Source organism: Phocoena sinus, chromosome 1 (genome assembly GCF_008692025.1).
Source record: "Phocoena sinus isolate mPhoSin1 chromosome 1, mPhoSin1.pri, whole genome shotgun sequence".
Classification (NCBI taxonomy): Eukaryota; Metazoa; Chordata; class Mammalia; order Artiodactyla; family Phocoenidae; genus Phocoena; species Phocoena sinus.
The window spans coordinates 145152327-145173479 of NC_045763.1; the positions used below are offsets into that span (position 1 = coordinate 145152327).

The window sequence follows — 21153 nt, forward strand, 5'->3', positions numbered from 1 at the left end:
TTTTAGACATTTCACTTTCATAAAATCCATACTTTCATATAAATATACTGACACCTTTAAACTGCATTTCATATACACACACAAACTCTGGCAAGAAGAACAGGTATCTCAAAGCGTCCAGCTCACATAGGCAAGCATCCATTTACCAAACTCAACCTCCCTCCCACTCCATCACCTGCATCTCAGCTCCTCTCTCTCTTTTCCCTGCAGAGCTGCAGGGGTCACTGGTTGGCAGGAATATTTGGGCTAGTTAATCACTTGCCAGCCAGGTAGTCAGGAATCAAGAAGCATCAGCTGCACAAACCATAATTAGATATTTTACAATATTTTTTTAGTACTCTGGAGTAAAAGAACTCCAGATAAGATAGATAAGTCAATGGGAAAAATTTTAGACATTCAACTTTCTAATAAATTCTTATGAAAGTAATATGTTGAAAGTAAGAAATACTTTCTACATTATTAAAATCTCAAAATCTAAAGGAGAATAAAAGAAACTATCACAGCAAGTTACCTTTGTATACTCAATAAATGTTTCCTAAAGTTGCTTTTCTCACTTCAAATTTTACCAATTATTATAGCACTACTCTCCGGTAAACTATTTTCCAATCAAAGTTCAAGGAAAGTAAAAATCCTTAATGTTAAAGTTAATGTAAAAATCCTTAATATTAAAATCTTCATAACTGAGCATGTAAGTTGTCAATAAACAAGATGAAAACAGGAAAGGTTTACAGCTTTTAAAACCTGATGTCAATAAAGAGATTTTAGATATGACACTAAAAGCCCATTTTTCTTCCATAAAAGAAAAATATGATAAACTAGACTTCACCAAAATTATCAATAAAAATTTTTCCTTTGTGAAAGACACTGTTAAGAGAATGAAAAGATAAGCTACACACTGGGAGAAAATATTTACAAACCACATATCTGACAAAAAATTATATTCAGAACAAAAGAAGAACTCTCAAAACTCAACAGTGAGAAAACAAACTACCCACTGAAAAAATGGGCAAAAGATGGTCTCAGTAGGTTAAATACTCTATGATTCTCTTTCTAAGACATTCTCAAAAAGACAAAATTATAGTGGTAGAGAGTGGATCAGTGAACTAAGGGGTGCCAGGGACTAAGGTGTGGGGAGAAGAGTGTAAAACAGGGAAAGCAGAGGGAGTTTTTAAGGCTGATGGAACTGTTATGTTTCCTGATTATGGTAGAGAATATATGAATCTATTCATGTGTAAAGATTCATAGACTTATACAATAAAAAAGTCAATTCTACTGTTTGTTAACTTAAAAAGTAACACAAAGGAAAATATTGCCTCTTTCCAGCCTTCTCTCAAATCCCTACTATGGTGCAGGCTCTGTGCTAGGCACCAAGAACACAAAGTTAAAAAGACAAGAGTTTGCTCTCAGAGGGGGAGGCAAAAAAGCACAATATGATACAGGCTTTAATGGAGGAATATACAATACACAGAGTTCCACACTTAAGAAAGGCTTCCTGTAGAAATCAAAAGCTTTACAGACAAGCAAAAGCTAAGAGAATTCAGCACCACCAAACCAGCTCTACAGCAAATGCTAAAGGAACTTCTCTAAGTGGGAAACAGAAGAGAAGAAAAGGATCTACAAAAACAAACCCAAAACAATTAAGGAAACAGTCACAGGAACATACATATCGATAATTACTTTAAACGTGAATGGATTAAATGCTCCAACCAAAAGACACAGGCTAACTGAATGGATACAAAAACAAGACCCATATATATGCTGTCTACAAGAGACCCACTTCAGACCTAGGGACACATACAGACTGCAAGTGAGGGGATGGAAAAAGATATTCCACGCAAATGGAAATCAAAAGAAAGCTGGAGTAGCTATACTTATATCAGATAAAATAGAATTTAAAATAAAGATCGTTACAAGAGACAAGGAAGGACTATACATAATGATCATGGGATCAAACCAAGAAGAAGATATAACAATTATAAATATATATGCACCCAACATAAGAGCACCTCAGTACACAAGGCAACTGCTAACAGCTATAAAAGAGGAAATCGACAGTAACACAAGAATAGTGGGGGACTTTAACACCTCACTTACACCAATGGAGAGATCATCCAAAATGAAAATAAATAAGGAAACAGAAGCTGTAAATGACACAACAGACCAGATAGATTTAACTGCTATTTATAGGACATTCCATCCAAAAACAGCAGATTACACTTTCTTCTCAAGTGCGCACGGAATATTCTCCAAGATAGATCACATCTTGGGTCGCAGATCAACCCACAGTCAATTTAAGAAAATTGAAATCATATCAAGCATCTTTTCTGACCACAATGCTATGAGATTAGAAATGAATTACAGGGAAAAAAACATAAAACACACAAACACATGGAGGCTAGACAATACGTTACTAAATAAACAACAGATCACTGAAGAAATCAAAGAGGAAATCAAAAAATACCTACAGACAAATGACAATGAAAACGCGACAATCCAAAACCTGTGGGATGCACCAAAAGCAGTTCTAAGACGGAAGTTTATAGCTATGCAAGCCTACCTAAAGAAACAAGAAAAATCTCAAGTAAACAATCTAACCTTACAACTAAAGGAACTAGAGAAAGAAGAACAAACAAAACCCAAAGTTAGCAGAAGGAAAACAATCATAAAGATCGGAGCAGAAGTAAATGAAATAGAAACAAAGAAAACAGTAGCAAACATCAATAAAACTAAAAGCTGGTTCTTTGAGAAGATAAACAATATTGATAAATCATTAGCCAGACTCATCAAGAAAAACAGGGAGAGGACTCAAATCAATAAAATTAGAAATGAAAAAGGAGAAGTTACAACAGACACCGCAGAAATACAAAGCATCCTAAGAGACTACTACAAGCAACTCTATGCCAATAAAATGGACAACCTGGGGCTTCCCTGGTGGCGCAGTGGTTAAGAATCCACCTGCCAATGCAGAGGCCACGGGTTCGAGCCCTGGTCTGGGAGGATCCCACATGCCGCAGAGCAACTGGCCCCGTGAGTCACAATTGCTGAGCCTGCGCGTCTGGAGCCTGTGCTGTGCAACGGGAGAGGCCACGATAGTGAGAGGCCCGCGCACCGCGATGAGGAGTGGCCCCCACTTGCCGCAATTAGGGAGAGCCCTCGCACAGAAACGAAGAGCCAACACAGCCAAAAATAAATAAATAAATAAATAAATGAAATTTAAAAAAAAAAAAAAAAAATGGACAACCTGGAAGAAATGGACAAATTCTTAGAAAGATATAACCTTCCAAGACTGAACCAGGAAGAAACAGAATATATGAACAGACCAATCACAAGTAATGAAATTGAAACTGTGATTAAAAATCTTCCAAAAATAAAAGTCCAGGACCAGATGGCTTCACAGGTGAATTCTATCAAACATTTAGAGAAGGGCTAACACCCATCCTTCTCAAACTCTTCCAAAGAACTGCAGAGGAAGGGACACTCCCAAACTCATTCTGTGAAGCCACCATCACCCTGACACCAAACCAGACAAAGATACTACAAAAAAACAGAATTACAGAATATCACTGATGAATATAGATGCAAAAATCCTCAACAAAATAATAGCAAACAGAATCCAACAATACATTAAAAGGATCATACACCATGACTAAGTAGGATTTATCCCAGGGATGCAAGGATTCTTCAATATATGCACATCAATCAATGTGATACACCATATTAACAAATTGAAGAATAAAAACCATATGATAATCTCAATAGATGTAGAAAAAGCTTTTCACAAAATTCAACACCGATTTATGATAAAAACTCTCCAGAAAGTGGGAATAGAGAGAACCTACCTCAACATAATAAAGGCCATATACGACAAACCCACAGCAAACAACATTCTCAATGGTGAAAAACTGAAAGCATTTCCTCTAAGATCAGGAATGAGACAAGGATGTCCACTCTCACCACTATTATTCAACATAGTTTTGGAAGTCCTAGCCACAGCAATCAGAGAAGAAAGAGAAATAAAAGGAATACAACTTAGAAAAGAAGAAGTAAAACTGTCACTGTTTGCAGGTGACATGATACTATACATAGAGAATCCTAAAAATGCCACCAGGAAACTACTAGAGCTATCAATGAATTTGGTAAAGTTGCAGGATACAAAATTAATGCACAGAGATCTCTTGCATTCCTATACACTAATGATGAAAAATCTGAAAGAGAAATTAAGGAAACACTCCCATTTACCACTGCAACAAAAACAATACAATACCTAGGAATAAACCTACTTAGGGAAACAAAAGACCTGTATGCAGAAAACTATAAGACACTGATGAAAGAAATTAAAGATGATACCAACAGATGGAGAGATATACCATGTTCTTGGATGGGAAGAAACAATATTATGAAAATGACTATACCTCCCAAAGCAATCTACAGATTCAATGCAATCCCTAACAAATTACCAATGGCATTTTTTACGGAACTAGAACAAGTCATCTTAATATTTGCATGGAGACACGAAAGACCCCGAATAGCCAAAGCAGTCTTGAGGGAAAAAAACGGAGCTGGAGGAATCAGACTCCCTGACTTCAGACTATACTACAAAGCTACAATAATCAAGACAATATGGTACTGGCACAAAAACAGAAACAGAGTTCAATGGAAGAAGACAGAAAGCACAGCAATAAACCCACGCACCTATGGTCAACTAATCTATGACAAAGGAGGCAAAGATATACAATGGAGAAAAGACAGCCTCTTCAATAAGTGGTGCTGGGAGAACTGGACAGCTACATGTAAAAGAATGAAATTAGGGCTTCCCTGGTGGCGCAGTGGTTGAGAGTCCGCCTGCCGATTCAGGGGACACGGGTTCATGCCCCGGTCCGGGAGGATCCCACATGCCGCGGAGCGGCTGAGTCCGTGAGCCATGGCCGCTGATCCTGCGCGTCTGGAGTCTGTGCTCCGCAACGGGAGAGGCCACAGCAGTGACAGGCCCGCGTACCGCAAAAAAAAAAAAAAAAAAAAAATGAAAGAATGAAATTAGAACACTCCCTAACACCATACACAAAAATAAATTCAATATGGATTAGAGACCTAAATGTAAGGCTGGACACTATAAAACTCTTAGAGGAAAACATAGGCAGAACACTCTTTGACATAAATCACATCAAGATCTTTTTTGATCCACCTCCTAGAGTAATGGAAATAAAAATAAACAAGTGGGACCTAATGAAACTTCAAAGCTTTTGCACAGCAAAGGAAACCATAAACAAGACGAAAAGACAACCCTCAGAATGGGAGAAAATATTTGCAAATGAATCAATGGACAAAGGATTAATCTCCAAAATATACAAACAGCTCATGCAGCTCAATATCAAAGAAACACACAACCCAATCCAAATATGGGCAGAAGACCTAAATAGACATTTCTCCAAAGAAGACATACAGATGGTCAAGAAACACATGAAAAGCTGCTCAATATCAGTAATTATTAGAGAAATGCAAATCAAAACTACAATGAGGTATCACCTCACACCAGTTAGAATGGGCATCATCAGAAAATCTACAAACAACAAATGCTGGAGAGGGTGTGGAGAAAAGGGAACCCTCTTGCACTGCTGGTGGGAATGTAAATTGATACAGCCACTATGAAGAACAGTATGGAGGTTCCTTAAAAACCTAAAAATAGAATTACCATATGACCCAGCAATCCCATTACTGTGCATATACCCAGAGAAAAGCAGAATTCAAAAAGACACATGCACCCCAATGTTCATTGCAGCACTATTTACAATAGCCAGGTCATGGAAACAACCTAAATGCCCATCGACAGATGAATGGATGAAGAAGTTGTGGTACATATATACAATGGAATACTACTCAGCCATAAAAATGAACGAAATTGAGTCATTTGTTGAGACGTGGATGGATCTAGAGACTGTCATACAGAGTGAAGTAAGTCAGAAAGAGAAAAACAAGTATCGTATATTAATGCAGGTATGTGGAACCTAGAAAAATGGTAAAGATGAACCAGTTTGCAGGGCAGAAGTTGAGACACAGATGTAGAGAACAAACGTATGGACACCAAGGGGGTAAAACCGCGGTGGGGTGCGGAGGATGGTGTACTGAATTGGGCGATTGGGATTGACATGTATACACTGATGTGTATAAAATTGATGACTAATAAGAACATGCAATATAAAAAAACAAACAAAAAAACAACTAATACTAAACTTTCTTTGGGTTATTTGTATGGAAATATGTTAATATAAATGTTTCAGACATTACTTGAAATTTCTAAAAATCTTATATGTTCTGGTATAATGTTATAAGTCATAATTCTAGTTATTACTTTAAAATGTATATCTCAGAAATAACTAAATTTCCTTGTCAATTGCATTATTATGAACTTTCATCAAATCTTTAACCATGGTCATTTTTAAGTCTTTTGTCATTTACAGACTGTTCTGGATGTACTCTGATGCTTTCGCCAAAATTTTCCTATAAAAGGGTTTCATCTTCAAGGAATTCATGGAAAAGACTCTGACAAGTACAGGTTTCTGGTAACTGACTATACTGCTTAACTGAATGAATAAGCATTTTCAGAACTCTAATAGAAAACTAATGAATTAATAAAAGTGCTAACAAAAGATCAAGACGAAAAAAAATTAATTACATGGAGTGAACTGATGAGGATGATTATAATTTTTGTGACTTTTTGTTTGAATAAAAAAAAACCCACAAGGACTCAGAGGCAAAAAATATACAAATCAGTTTTCACTGCAAAGTAAAGGAACTGTTACAGTGGAGGATTACTGGACTGAATGTCAATGTTATGACATAGTATGAGTGTGTCTCGTGTTTGGTAAATGCAATCATTGTTGCTTTTGTTGTGGTCATCCATTTACAATGCTTGGTGTCAGTTTATTTATCTCTTGTAAAAATAAAATACAGTGTGTGTGTGTGAGTTGTGGGGAAAAAAAAGGAAACGTTTAAATTCCTGATTCTGGTTTTGTACAACTGTATAATTAATGGTGATGATCATATTATAAGGGCAGATTTATATGTGTGGGGGAGGTGGTGGTGATGGGGAGGCCCAAATAGAAATTACAAATAAAGGAAATAAAATTCAAAAAGGCTTCCTGTAGAACACAAGGCAGGACCTAACACTTCAGATGAACAGGGACTGCCAAGACAAAAGGAAAGAGCATTCCAGACAGAGGAAACAGCATCTAACAGAGAGGTATGGAAGAATGCAGGGTACCAGCATACTTAGAAAACTACAAATAATTATCTTCCCAAGCACAAGCAGGCCATACAAGAATGTGCTCAGGAACTGAAAGCAGGTTCCCTCTAAGCAATACAAATAGTGCCTGAATATGAAGCTTTGGAAATGGCAGCTTTCAGATTCGAGTCAAGCTGAGTACTTCTATTCATTCCTTGCTCCCCTTTGTTCACATCATCCTAATCACTGTAGTATACTTGCATCTATCACTTTTGCCAAGCTACAGTACAGCCACAGCCTCTAACGAAATATGTTTAGGTATTCAGCACAGCACTGGGATTAAAAACCCAGTCTACCAGGGTTCAAATCTAGACTCCATAATTTGCTAGTTGTGTGACCCTAGGCAAGTTACTTAACCTGTCTGTGCTTCAATTTTCTCACAATAAAGTGAGAATAATAATTGCAGCTGCTCATCAGGCTGCTATGAAAAATGTGCTAATTTATATAAAGTGCTTAGAATAGAGCTTGACTCATAGAAAGCACCACAGAAGTGTCTGCTATTAATACTCAGTAAACATTAGCTATGTAAAATAAAGACATGTAATTCTCACAGTTTGAAAACAAACCCAAATTACTTTAAGTATGTGCAAGACCTGCACACTGAAAACTAGAAAATATGGTTCAAATTAAAGAGCTAAATACATGGAAGATGTGCGCTCATGGATCAGAAGATTCAATACTGTTTAAAGATATCGATTCTTCTGAAATTGATCTACATTCTCAATGTAATCCCAATCAAATTCTGGGTAGGCATGTTTGTAGAACTTGACAAGCTGTCTCCAAACTTTTTATGAAAATGCAAACAATCTAGAATAGCCAAAACAATTTTGAGAAAGAAAAAGAAAGAGGACTAAGACTACCAGATTTCAACTTAGTATAAAGGTATAGTAAACAAGGCTGTGCGCTATTAAGAGAAATAAAAGCCCACATTTGTACAGAGACTTGTATATACATGTTCATAATAGCTGTATTAACAGCCAAAAACTGGAAACAACCCAAATGTCCATCAACAGGTGGATGGATTAATTGTAGTATAACCATACAAGGGAATACTGGTCAGCAATAAAAGAGAATAAAAATACGCAACATACGGGACTTCCCTGATGCCGGAGTGATTAAGAATCCGCCTGCCAAGGCAGGGGACACGGGTTCGAGCCCTGGTCCGGGAAGATCCCACATGCCACGGAGCAACTAAGCCCGTGCGCCACTACTGAGCCTGTGCTCTAGAGCCCGCAAGCCACAACTACTGAAGCCTGCGCACCTAGAGCCCGTGCTCCTCAGCAAGAGAAGCCACGGCAGTGAGAAGCCTGAGCACCGCAACAAAGAGTAGCCCCGGCTCGCCGCAACTAGAGAAAGCCCGCAGCAACAAAGACCCAACGCAGCCAAAAGTAAATAAATAAAAAATAAATTTATTTTAAAAAAATACACAACATAGATGAATCTCAAGTAATCATACTGAGTTAAAGAAGTTGGATCCCTCCCCACCCCAAAAAAGCACTGTATATGATTCCTTTTATATAACATTCTAGAAAATACAGCCTAATCTACAACGACAGAAAACTGACTAGTGGTTGCCTAGGGACAGGGGGTGGGGAGAGCGGACTGACTGCAAAGGAGCAAGAGGGAACTCCTGCAGTGATGTCTGTGGTGGTTACACAATTATAGACATTTGTCAAAACTAAACAAACTATACACTTAAAATTGGTGAATTTTACCGTATATAAATTACGTCTCAATATAAACAACATAAAGTCATAAGGCAAACCATCTTTTAAAAATAAAAACATACCTTTTTCTTTCTATATTCATGGAAAGAATACAGGCAAGAATTACCATTCACTTAATATTGTTGAGAAATCTATATTATGAGAATTTTGTAAACTTAGCATGATGACACAACCAAAAACACTGCTAATGGTTCTTTCATATCTGTGTCTCCTTTAACTAAAGAATCAATGGAATTCTACAAGAGAACTTTCCAATCCTGAACAGAAGTACTTATTCTAGTTGAAAATTCATAAGCAACACAGAGTTTAACTAGGAAATCCATTAGCAAGCTTGTAACTGGCCATAAGGTTATCTAAGCCTGACAGGTTCCAGAGAATTGAGGGGAAAAAAAAAAAAGTATAAAGGAGATTTAAGAACATGAAACAGCTCTTATGCTACTCAAAATTTAGCAATGGTACTCCGCACGATTCTAATTCTACTCCTACATAAAGAACCCTGCAAGGATCAAGAATACAGAGATTGTTCCTTAAAGCTAGAAGTCAGTCAGTAATAGGAAACATAAAGAAGACATTTTTATCTTATGAAGTTATCTCAGGGGAGCACTACTTACCTGATTAATTCTCCTGAGTTAAGCTGTTTTTCTCCTTAAGTCTCAAAAAATAACAAATATTTTACTTATTTTATAATACTGTGGTTGTCTTTTAAGTATATACCAGTATTAACCCTCAATCCTTAAAATTAGAAAACAAAATCTGTACAATAAGTAATAAGTGACGTAAATATTTCCAAGGAGAAAAAAAGGCAGCGTAAGCAATTTCCAGTTAAACAACCAAAGCAATACGTAGCATACATATTATATGGATTTGGTTAGAACAGGCAATGTGCTACTTTATCTTCTAATTTATGCTGTCATATAAATTAGTTCACAGCTTAAGATATTTAAGATCTCAATTAGGTTAACCTTTCCTTTTGTAAATTAAGAATACCAGTAATAATCATACTCAGTGTTTCCTATTAAAGTTCCACACACATTCACACCTTCAGGCCTTAATGGGCTCTATTCCTGCTACCTACCCTTCTACCTACGATGCCCACTTCCATTTATCCCACCCATCTAGATCCTTCCCATCTCTCACCACCTATCTTAATTGGTACATGTTCCCTGATCCCTTGGGCCAGAAGCAATCTCTCTGTCTTCTAAAATCCCATAGCCCTTTTCTGTAGTCTCTTATGGCATTTAACACTTTCTACCCTGTACTATACTTCTTTAAGTCCAGTAAACCCTTTTCTACTAGGAGTATCCTTGAAAGGAAGGTCCACACTTTATTCAGCCTTGTATCCCTAGGAGCACGTAGTGCCTGAAACTAAACATTTATTGGGTGTGTTTAGAGAAGAAATAGAGAGGAAAACGTTCAACAATATTTTTTTAGGCATTCTGTGCCCCACTGCCTTAGGAGATATAAAAGGAAACAAATATCAACGATAGAGACCTGCTCTAAATCTACTAAGAGACATAGACATGTAAAAAGATTAATACAATATAACTGTGATAAGTGTTATAATAAGAGATAAACAGGGTGCTGTGAGGGGAACATTACGTATGTTGAAGATTGTTCTAATTCCACAAACTATGTCAGGAAACCAAGTCTAGATTTTTGAAGGTCCCAAAGACTAGAAAGGTTTCAAGAGTGGTATAATAAGAGCCCCCTTAATCTTAAAATTTTTTCTTAACCTGAAACTAACACCCCACCTATACAGCAACCTTACTTGCAAACAGGGAGTAACAAATTTCTCTCTATTCTTGGTACAGCCCTCTGCAATAACCAGGCCTGGTCTTTTTATATTTACACAAATTTGCTCATCTCATCCTCTCACACTTGTCTGAATTGTGCACCATTTCCATAAGGCATGTGCCATTCCCATGCCCCAAACTCTGCTCATCTAAACCTATTTAACCTTTAAGGTTCTTCTGAAAGCCCACTTCCTAAGCTATCACCCAAGATTACTACATCTCCCAAATGTATATTGTACCATTACTGCTATCTATACCTCTCTCTCTTTTTTTTTTTTTTTTTTTTGTGGTACGCGGGCCTCCCACCGCCGCGGCCTCTCTCGCCGCGGAGCACAGGCTCCAGACGCACAGGCCCAGCGGCCATGGCTCACAGGCCCAGCCGCTCCACGGCACGCGGGATCCTCCCGGACCGGGGCACGAACCCGTTTTAACAATTAATGATAATGATAAAGTTAATTCTTAACATTTTATACAACTTGGAGTTAAACAGAACTGATCTCAAACCCCATTTGTGCTACCACCATGCAACGTGAAGCTGGGCAAGCCACAACACTCTCTTGAACCTTAGTTTCCTCATTATTAAAATTAGTACTAAATTGGGTGATGTGTAAAACATGCCTAATATACACATACATTCCTACTACACACATGTATACAGATATTTAATTTTAATATTCTTATTTTATATTTAATACTCATATTTAACGTTATTACTATTATTTTCCAAGGGAGACGCAAACTCTCTCTAAAACTCAAGGCAAGAGCAATGAAACATGAACAAAGTGGGTACTAAAAACTGGATCAATTCGTTGATGTAAAGGAGCCTCACAACTTTTAAATGTGCCCTCAAGACAACTCACACAAGACACCGTCAGCAGAATTTCTCATGTCTCCTACTGAAAACCATGAAAAACTCAGAGGCAGAAAGACATAGATACAGAGGTCTAACGATGGTGGCCCTACCACTTACATACTTCCCAAGAGTTTATCTTCCTCAGTGCAACCCTGAAGCTGTATAAAAGGTCAAGGGAAGAAATATCTTCTTTTACGTAAATCAAATTGTACATAAATTTAACATTTTTTTTAACCTGCATTATCCCTCGGAGGCAAGCAAAACCACTTCTGCAAATTTCAGCCTCAGAAGAGAAAGTCCAAGTGGGATGGGGCTGAATCATCAATTTAAAATGACCAACGTTTGCCCCACCCTGGAATGGGGACACTACCGCGACCGTTTCCAGGGTTGTCCGGGGCATCCCACGCTCTGCCCCCACCCCATCCTTCCTTAAGTCCTCACCTCGGACGCTTGTCCCGGCACTAGGCGCAGCCAGTCCCACCCTCGGCTCTGAACCGATGTCAGGCATCCCCACACCAGGGTCCACACCCGTCTCTCGTCCCAATTCAGACTCTTACCCCACCCAGACAACTGCACTCACCCGGGCGGTGACCTTATACACCGTGTAGCCCCTCGGGTGTCGCTGGGGCTCGGTGACAGTGTAGAAACGGGCCAGGTCGGCACCCCGCTCTCGGGGAGAGGTCATCCTCCCGCCGCCTCTGCCGCCGCCGCTTGCCGGGGACCATCAGTGCAACCCGACACCGCCGCGGCCCGGATTTTCTAAGTAGTGGCCAGGCGGCGAGGGGGCGGTAGCTCGGCTGCGGCGCCTCCGCCGCAGGGCTCTGCTTCCGGGTTGGCGGGAAAGCTTCCGGGTCAGGCCGGGGCGCCAATTCTGGGGAAGAAGTGGTTCCACCTGAGATACGGACCTTAATTAGGGCCTGACCCAGGCAAATGGGCTGGAATCAGGCAGTAGAACTGCCTGTAACGGGATGGAGGGTTACCCGAGCCTAGCATCTTCTTTCCTTCCCTACTGACGAACCATCGGTTTAAATACCCACAACACCTGAACTCTCTCCCTGACGTAACTCTTCCTTCTTTCTAAGACAAATCCCGTCCACCTGCGCATATGTCTTTATACCACCACAGCAAGCTCCCAAATGTTAAAAAAAAAAAAAAAATAGAGCCTGCCTGTTAGAGTTTTACAAGGATTAAGTTGCGACCCACTGCAGTAGCCCACTGACAGTAGGCCCTGCGGGGAATTTAAGCTGGGGAAAATTAGGACGTATTCCCTGCTTTGGGTATACTAACCCTTAGATAGTTAAGATGCATATCCAAGGGAAATTTTCACAGGTTCTTGCACCTTTCCATACATAGAAAAGCACTGAAATCATTAACTTGAGATAGCTGTTCTGTGTGATTAGCAGTAATCTTTTGATGCTTGACTTCATGTTTTTCCCAGCAAAAAAAAAAAATCATATATAACCTGGCTCCTCCCTTACCTCTTTGGAGCAGTTTCTCAGAGCTATCTGAGAGGCTGTCTCCTGAGCTATAGTACTCAAAGCGGTCCCTGAATAAAACTGAAACTCATTATTCTCACATTGTGCGTATTTTTTAGTTGACACAGCCCTATATCAGTTTTAAATGTCATCCCTTCATGTTCTAAAAGCTGGAATCTGTGTCTGGCTGGGGAGGTCGGGTTGGGGAGTGGGTGGGAATCACCTGACCTCAGAAAGCTACTAGGAAGATAGAGTTTCCTATCTCAATTCCTTGCTATCCACTGCTTGGCAATTATTCTACCTTACTTCGATCAAGATTTTCTCTTTCCCCCATAACATTCATTCCAAGCATTTGCCATTCTCCTCAACTCTCTATTCCTCTACATCTTGCCTCCCTACCCTTTGGCCCCTCCTGCTTTACAGGAGGAAAAAAGTTCTGTGTACCAACCCCTCCATCTTGACACATTTCTATACAGACATATCCCTACCTCGTTTTTCAGGACTAATCACTCTTCCTGTGCCCTGATATCCATCCTCATTGGCAGACCTAAAGATATTGTTCCATCGATGACATCCCAACTCTGCTCTCTGTACCTTTAATCTATTCCTTATCACTGGCTCCTTATTCTCATCCCATGTATGCCTAAATCTATCTATCATTCATTCATTAAACCTGAATTCACCACCTACTAAATGCCAGACATCATGCTAATCAGGCATTGGAGTTACAAAGTCCCTGCTCTTAAGAACCATCTAGTAAGAAAAAACAGAGAACAATTAAACTATATTGTTATAAATAGTATAACAGATGTATATATGGAGTGCCACAGAGCACATCTAATTAATATTGGAAGATTAGCTAAGGTTTTTCTGATACAGGGGAGACTATGGCTGAATCTTGAAAGAGAGATAGGAATTAGCCAGGCAGAGAAGAGAATAAAGGACATCATTCATGTTGTCTTTTCCCCTGCTTCTTTCTTTCTCCTTCCCCTCTTTGTCAAAGTTGTTTTAAGTTGTTTTCAAAGTAATCTGCATCAATAGTCGAGTATTCATCACACATTCATACATTCATGAATATCATACATTCATTCCCATATTCACTTCACTACTACACTGCTACTGTGAAACTGCTTTGAAAAAGTTCCTAATGACCTTATCTTACCCAGTATTTCCAGACTTTGAACGTTTCTGATCATTTCCACCTTTTCAAAACTCTTCTATGCCCTTAGTATAGGAGTCAGCATTCTCTTGCTTTTTCCTTTTACACTCTGAGTCATTCACTCCTTTTCAATCTCCTTTGTTGATTTCTCCTCCTTCTGGGAAACTTTAATGTTCTTTTTCCTCAGAATTTTGCCTTTGATCCTTTGTTCTTTATTCCCATTGACTTACAAATCTATATCTCAAGGAGTATCTCTTTTCTAGGATTTGACACATATTCTGCACATCTTTACCTATATATCCAAATACCACTTAAAAAAAAAGATTAAAATCTGAGCTTTTTTCCCTCAAAAGCCTGTTCCTATCTCAATGACTGACTTTATTCTCCATTTAGTTACATTAGCCAGGAATCTAGAAATCACCCTTAGCAACTTCCTCTCCCACTTTCTCCAAATTTGTTTAATTCAGCAACTGTCACTGGTTAAAAGTAAAAGAATGGAAAAAGATATATCATGAAAGCACTACACAGAAGACTTTAGAAGAAGACACATTACCAGGTATAAGGAAGAACAAAACTTAATGATAAAGGGTTCAATTTGTAAAGGAAAAAAAAAAGTTGCCTGCCATTCCAGTTCTACAAGAATCAAGCCATTTGCCACTGCAGTTGCCCACTGACAGTGCACCCTGAGGGGAACTCAGGATAGAGAAAAACTGGAAACATTCAACAGTGCTTTGGATATACAGGCCCTTAGATAGTTAAGATGCATATCTAAGGAAAGTTTCAAATGATCCCAGATTCTTACATCTTCCCATACATAGAAAAACACTAAAATCATTAACTTGAGATATTTATTCTTTGTGATTAGCAGTAACCTTTTGATGTGTGACATCATGTTTTTCCCAGCAAAAGAAACTTATGTATATCCTGGCTCCTCTGTTACCTCTTTGGAGCAGTTCCTCACAGGTATCCTAGAGGTTCTCTCCCAGTCAATAGTCCTCAGTAAGGTCCTGAATAAAACTTAACTCACAAGTTTTATGTTGTGCATTTTTCTTTCAGTCGACAAATTCATCAAGAAGGCATGATGATTTTAAATGTGCATGTGCCTACTCAAAGAATTTGAAAATGTATAAAGCAAAAACCAGTAGAACTAAAAGAAGAACAAATCCATGAGAGTAGTTAAGACATTAACACTCCTCTCTCAGTAACTGATAAAACAGGTGGACAATAAATGATATTTCTAATTTAATTTTTTTTATTTGGCCATGCTTGGGATCTTAGTTCCCTGACCAGAGATCAAATCTATGCCCCTCGCAGTGGAAGCATGGAGTCTTAACCACTGGATCACCAGGAAAGTCCCAAATCAGTTTTTTTTTTTATCTCCAGGCATATAAGAAAATCTCTGCCCAGTCGTTAGCTGACCACTAAGCTAACAGAACAGAGACTTCAGTGGCCACACACAACAACTAATAGACTTTACAAAACAGTTCACAAAATGTACTAAACAACAACTACTACAAGCAGTAACAATGAACTCTGAGGAGGGAAGAGAATCTGGTTTTCAGAGTTGTCACATTATGATACTCAAAATGTCCAGTTTTCAACAAAAAATTATGAGGCATCCTAAAAAATAAGAAAGTATGGCCCCTACACAGTGAAAAAAGAAATCAATGAAAACCAAGTCCATGAGGAAGCCCAAATGTAAATGAACTATTTTAAATATGTTCAAAGAGCTAAAAAACAAAGCAAAAAATGTCTAAACAAAACTGGCTCAAGAAGCAACAGAAAATGTGAATAGACACATAATGAATAAAAATACTGAATCAGTAATTTTAAAGTTTGAACAAATAAAAAGCCCAGGATCAGATGGCTTCACTGGTGAATTCTACCAAATATTTAAAGAAAAATTAACAACAATCTTTCTCAAATTCTTCCAAAAAAATAGATGAGAAAACAATGACTCATTTTATGAAGCCAGTATTTACTGAGTATCAAAGCCAAACAAAGACATACCAAAATAAGAAAACTGCAGTCCAAAATCTCTTATGAATATATGGAAACATCTTCAACTAAATATTAGCAAACCAAATCCCACAGTATATTAAAAGGATTAAATAACATGGTAAGTGGGATTTATCCCAAAAATGCAAGGTTGGTTCAACATATGAAAATAAATGAATGCAATACACCATATTAATGAAATAAAAGGGGAAAACACATGATTATCTCAATAGATATATACAGAAAAAGCATTTGACAAAATCCAACACCCTTTCGTGATAAACACAAAACAAAGTAGGAATAAAATAGAATTTCCTCAACCTGATAAATGGTACTGATGAAAAAATCACAGCTAACATCATACGTAGTGGTGAAAAACTGAAAGTTTTCTCCCTAAGATCAGCAACAAGACAAAGAGGTACACTCTTTCCACATCTATTCAACATTGTACTGGAAGTTCTAGCCAAGACAATGAGACAAGAAATGTAAAGCATCCAGAGTAGAAAGGCAGGAGTAAAACGTTTTTTTTGCAGGTGACATGATCTCATATACAGAAAACTCTAAATACACACAAGTGCAGTAAAACTGTAATTGCAGGAAATAAGATCAGCACAGAAAAATCAATTTTATTTCTATACACTAGCAATAAACAATCTGAAAATAAAATTAAGAAAATAATTCCATTTACAGTACCATCAAAAACAATAAAATATTTGAGAATAAACTTAAACAAGTAAGACTTGTACACTGAAAACTCTAAAAACCTCGTAGAGAGAAATTAAAGCATACCTAAATAAGTAGAAAGTCATCCCATGCTCACGGATTAGAATATTGTTAAGATGGCAATACTCCACAAATTTATCTACAGATTCAGTGTAATCCCCATTAAGATTCTGACTGCTTGGTTTTTGTTTTTTGTTTTCTTTTTTCGGAAATGGTCAAACTGTTCCTAAAATTCATTTGGAAATGCAAGGGACGCTGAATGGCCAAAACAATCTTGAAAAAAAAAAAAAGGATTCACTTCCTGATTTCAAATTTTACTACAAAGCTACAGTAATCAAAAGAGTGTGGTCATGGCATAAGGGTAAACATATAGACAAATGGCATGGATTTGAGAGTTCAGAAATATGGGTTCGTGCCCCGGTCCGGGAAGATCCCACATGCCGCAGAGCGCCTGGGCCTGTGAGCCATGCCCGCTGAGCCTGCACGTCCAGAGCCTGTGCTCCGCAACGGGAGAGGCCACAGCGGCGAGAGGCCCGCGTACTGCAAAAAAAAAAAAAAAAGCTATGGCATTATGTCACTCCTCTGTAAAATTCTTCAGTGGGTCTTACTGTCATAGATTTTTAGGATCCATCATGTCTGGTCCCTGCTCGCCTGTCAGTTTCATTTCTCTGAGTTTCAACCAAATCCTCTGCAATTTCACACCTCCAGATCTGCAAACCATTTGTTTCTCTTGAGATCCCCACCACTCCCAACCAGCCTTCAGGAATTAGCTCACTCAAGGACTAATGATTTTCTGAAGCCCTATTTCACAGTAACAATCTTCCCTTTCAAGGAGTAGTAGGTGCTCCTTCTTCTTTGCTAAAACATCTCTATTCTTCATCTGTACTACACAGCTTTTGCAGGGTAGTGATATGTTGTGTGGGTTAATTTAGGGCTGACATGTTTTTATCCCACTACACCGTGAACTCCTTAAAGGCAGTCTTCTTTACATTTCCTATTACTGACTGACTTCTAGCTTTAAGGAACAATCTATATTCTTGATCCTTGCAGGGTTCGTTATTAGGAGTAGAATTAGAATCGTGCGGAGTACCATTGCTAAATTTTGAGTAGCATAAGAGCTGTTTCATGTTCTTAAATCTCCTTTATATTTTTTTTTTCCCCTCAATTCTCTGGAATCTGTCAGGCTTAGATAACCTTATGGCCAGCTACAAACTTGCTAACGGATTTCCTAGTTAAACTCTGTGTTGCTTATTAATTTTCATCTAGAATAAGAACTTCTGTTCAGGATTGGAAAATTCTCTTGTAGAATTCCATTGATCCTTTAGTTAAAGGAGACACAGATATGAAAGAACCATTAGCAGTGTTTTTGGTTGTGTCATCATGCTAAATTTACAAAATTCTCATAATGTAATATAGACTTCTCAACAATATTAAATTAACGGTAATTCTTGCCTGTATTCTTTCCATGAGTATAGAAAGAAAAACGTTATGCTTTTATTTTTAAAAGACAGTGTTGCCTTATGACTTTATGTTGTTTATATTGAGACATAATTTATATACAGCAAAATTCACCAATTTTAAGTGTATAGTTTGTTTAGTTTTGACAAATGTCTATAGTTGTGTAACCACCACCACAGACATCACTGCAGGAGTTCCCTCATTCTCCTTAAAGGCAGGGGCTGTTCTTCCTTTGTATTGTATTTGTACCCGGGTGTTTGTTGCAGTGGCTGGAAGATAAGAGCTTCAGAGTTAAGCTAGAAGATAAGAGCTTCTGAGTGCTTTAACTCCCGGGCTCTAAAGATTTTTTCCTGCCAATCCAATTAAATATATTAAGTTATAATTATTTATCTTCTTGCCAAAATCATCCACTTATACTGATCTGAGCATCTGACCAGAATGTAATAAAAAATGTACCCATAGGAGCACCTCAATACATAAGGCAAATGCTTACAGCCATGAAAGGAGAAAACGACAATAACACAATAATAGTAGGGGACTTTAACACCCCACTTACACCAGTGGACAGATCATCCAAACAGAAAATAAATAAGGGAACACAAGCTTTAAGTGACACAATAGACCAGATAGATTTAATTGATATTTATAGAACATTCCGCCCAAAAGTGGCAGAATACACTTTCTTCTCAAGTGCACATGGAACATCCTCCAGAATAGATCACATCTTGGGTCACAAATCAAGCCTTGGAAAATTTAAGAAAATTGAAATCATATCAAGCATCTTTTCTGACCAGAACGCTATGAGATTGGAAATCAATTACAGGAAAAAAACTGTAAAAAACACAAATACATGGAGGCTAAACAGTGTGCTACTAAATAACCAAGAGATCACTGAAGAAATCAAAGAAGAAATTAAAAAATACATAGAAACAAATGACTATGAGAACACGACAACCCAAAACCTATGGTATGCAGCAAAAGGAGTTTTAAGAGGGAGGCTTATAGCAATTCAATCTCACCTCAAGAAACAAGAAAAATCTCAAATAAACAATCTAACTCTACACTTAAAACAACTAGAGAAGGCTTCCCTGGTGGCGCAGTGGTTAAGAATCCACCTGCCAATGCAGGGGACATGGGTTCAAGCCCTGGTCCGGGAAGATCCCACATGCCACGGAGCAACTAAGCCCATGTGCCACAACTACTGAGACTGCACTCTAGAGCCCACATGCCACAACTACTGAAGCTTGCGTGCCTAGAGCCCGTGCTCCGCAACAAGAGAAGCCACTGCAATGAGAAGCTGACGCACCACAAGGAAGAGTAGACTCCGCTCACCGAAACTAGAGAAAGCCGCCATGCAGCAACGAAGACCCAATGCAGCCAAAAATATATAAATTAATTTTTAAAAACACAACTAGGGAAAGAAGAACAAAGAAAACCCAAAGTCAGTAGAAGGAAAGAACTCATAGAGATCAGAGCAGAAATAAATGAAATAGAAACAAAGAAAACAGTAGCAAAGATCAATAAAACTAAAAGCTGGTTCTTTGAGAAGATAAACAAAATTGATAAACCCTTAGCCAGACTCATCAAGGAAAAAAAGGGAGAGGATGCAAAACAATAAAATTAGAAATGAAATAGGAGAAATCACAACTTATACTGCAGAAATACAAAGGATAATAAGACACTACTATGAAAAACTATATGCTAATAAAATGGACAACCACGAAGAAATGGACAAATTCTTGGAAAGGTACAATTTTCCAAGCATGAACCAGGAAGAAATAGAAAATATAAACAGACCAATCATAAGCACTGAAGTTGAAACTGTGATTAAAAATCTTCCAACAAACAAAAGCCCAGGACCAGATGGCTTCACAGGAGAATTCTATCAAACATTTAGAGAAGAGCTAACACTTATCCTTCTCAAACTCCTCCAAAAAATTGCAGAGGGAGAAACACTCCCAAATTCATTCTACGAAGCCACCATCACCCTGATACCAAAACCAGAAATGGATATCACAAAAAAAGAAAATTACAGACCAATATCACTGATGAACATAGAAGCAAAAACCCTGAACAAAATACTAGCAAACAGAATCCAACAACACATTAAAAGGCTCATACACCATGATCAAGTGGGATTTATACCAGGGATGCAAGGATTCCTCAATACATGCAAATCAATCAATGTGAGATACCACATTAACAAATTAAGGAATAAAAACGATATGATCATCTCAATAGATGTAGAAAATGCTTTTCACAAAATTCAACACCCATTTATGATAAAAACTCTCCAGAAAGGGGGCATAAAGGGAACCTACCTCAACATAATAAGGGCCATATATGACAAACCCACAGCAAACATCATTCTCAATGGTGAAAAACTGAAAGCATTTCCACTAAGATCAGGAACAACACAAGGATGTCCACTCTTGCCACTCTTATTCAACATGGTTTTGGAAGTCCTAGCTATGGTAATCAGAGAAGAAAAAGAAATAAAAGGAATACAAATTGGAAAAGAAGAAGTCAAACTGTCACTGTTTGCAGATGACATGAAACTATACATAGAAAATCCTAAAGATGCCACCAGAAAACTACTAGAACTAATCAATGAATTTGGTAAGGTTGCAGGATACAAAATTAATGCACAGAAATCTCTGGCATTCCTATACACCAATAACGAAAAAT

At 38.0% G+C, this 21153-nt stretch overlaps 1 protein-coding gene across 3 annotated transcripts in view; it reads right to left on the minus strand.

The window, feature by feature from the left end:
* Positions 1-12475, minus strand: part of RPS6KC1 (ribosomal protein S6 kinase C1) — a 232740-nt gene extending 220265 nt beyond the window's left edge. Inside the window, exon 1 of one of the 3 annotated variants that reach the window (XM_032637882.1) lies at positions 12233-12475. In XM_032637882.1, the coding sequence (XP_032493773.1) occupies positions 12233-12337 (105 nt within the window). In that variant the 5' untranslated portion in view covers positions 12338-12475. The other 2 variants (XM_032637891.1, XM_032637899.1) reach the window with 2 other exon arrangements.
* Between the last annotated feature and the right edge of the window lie 8678 nt (positions 12476-21153).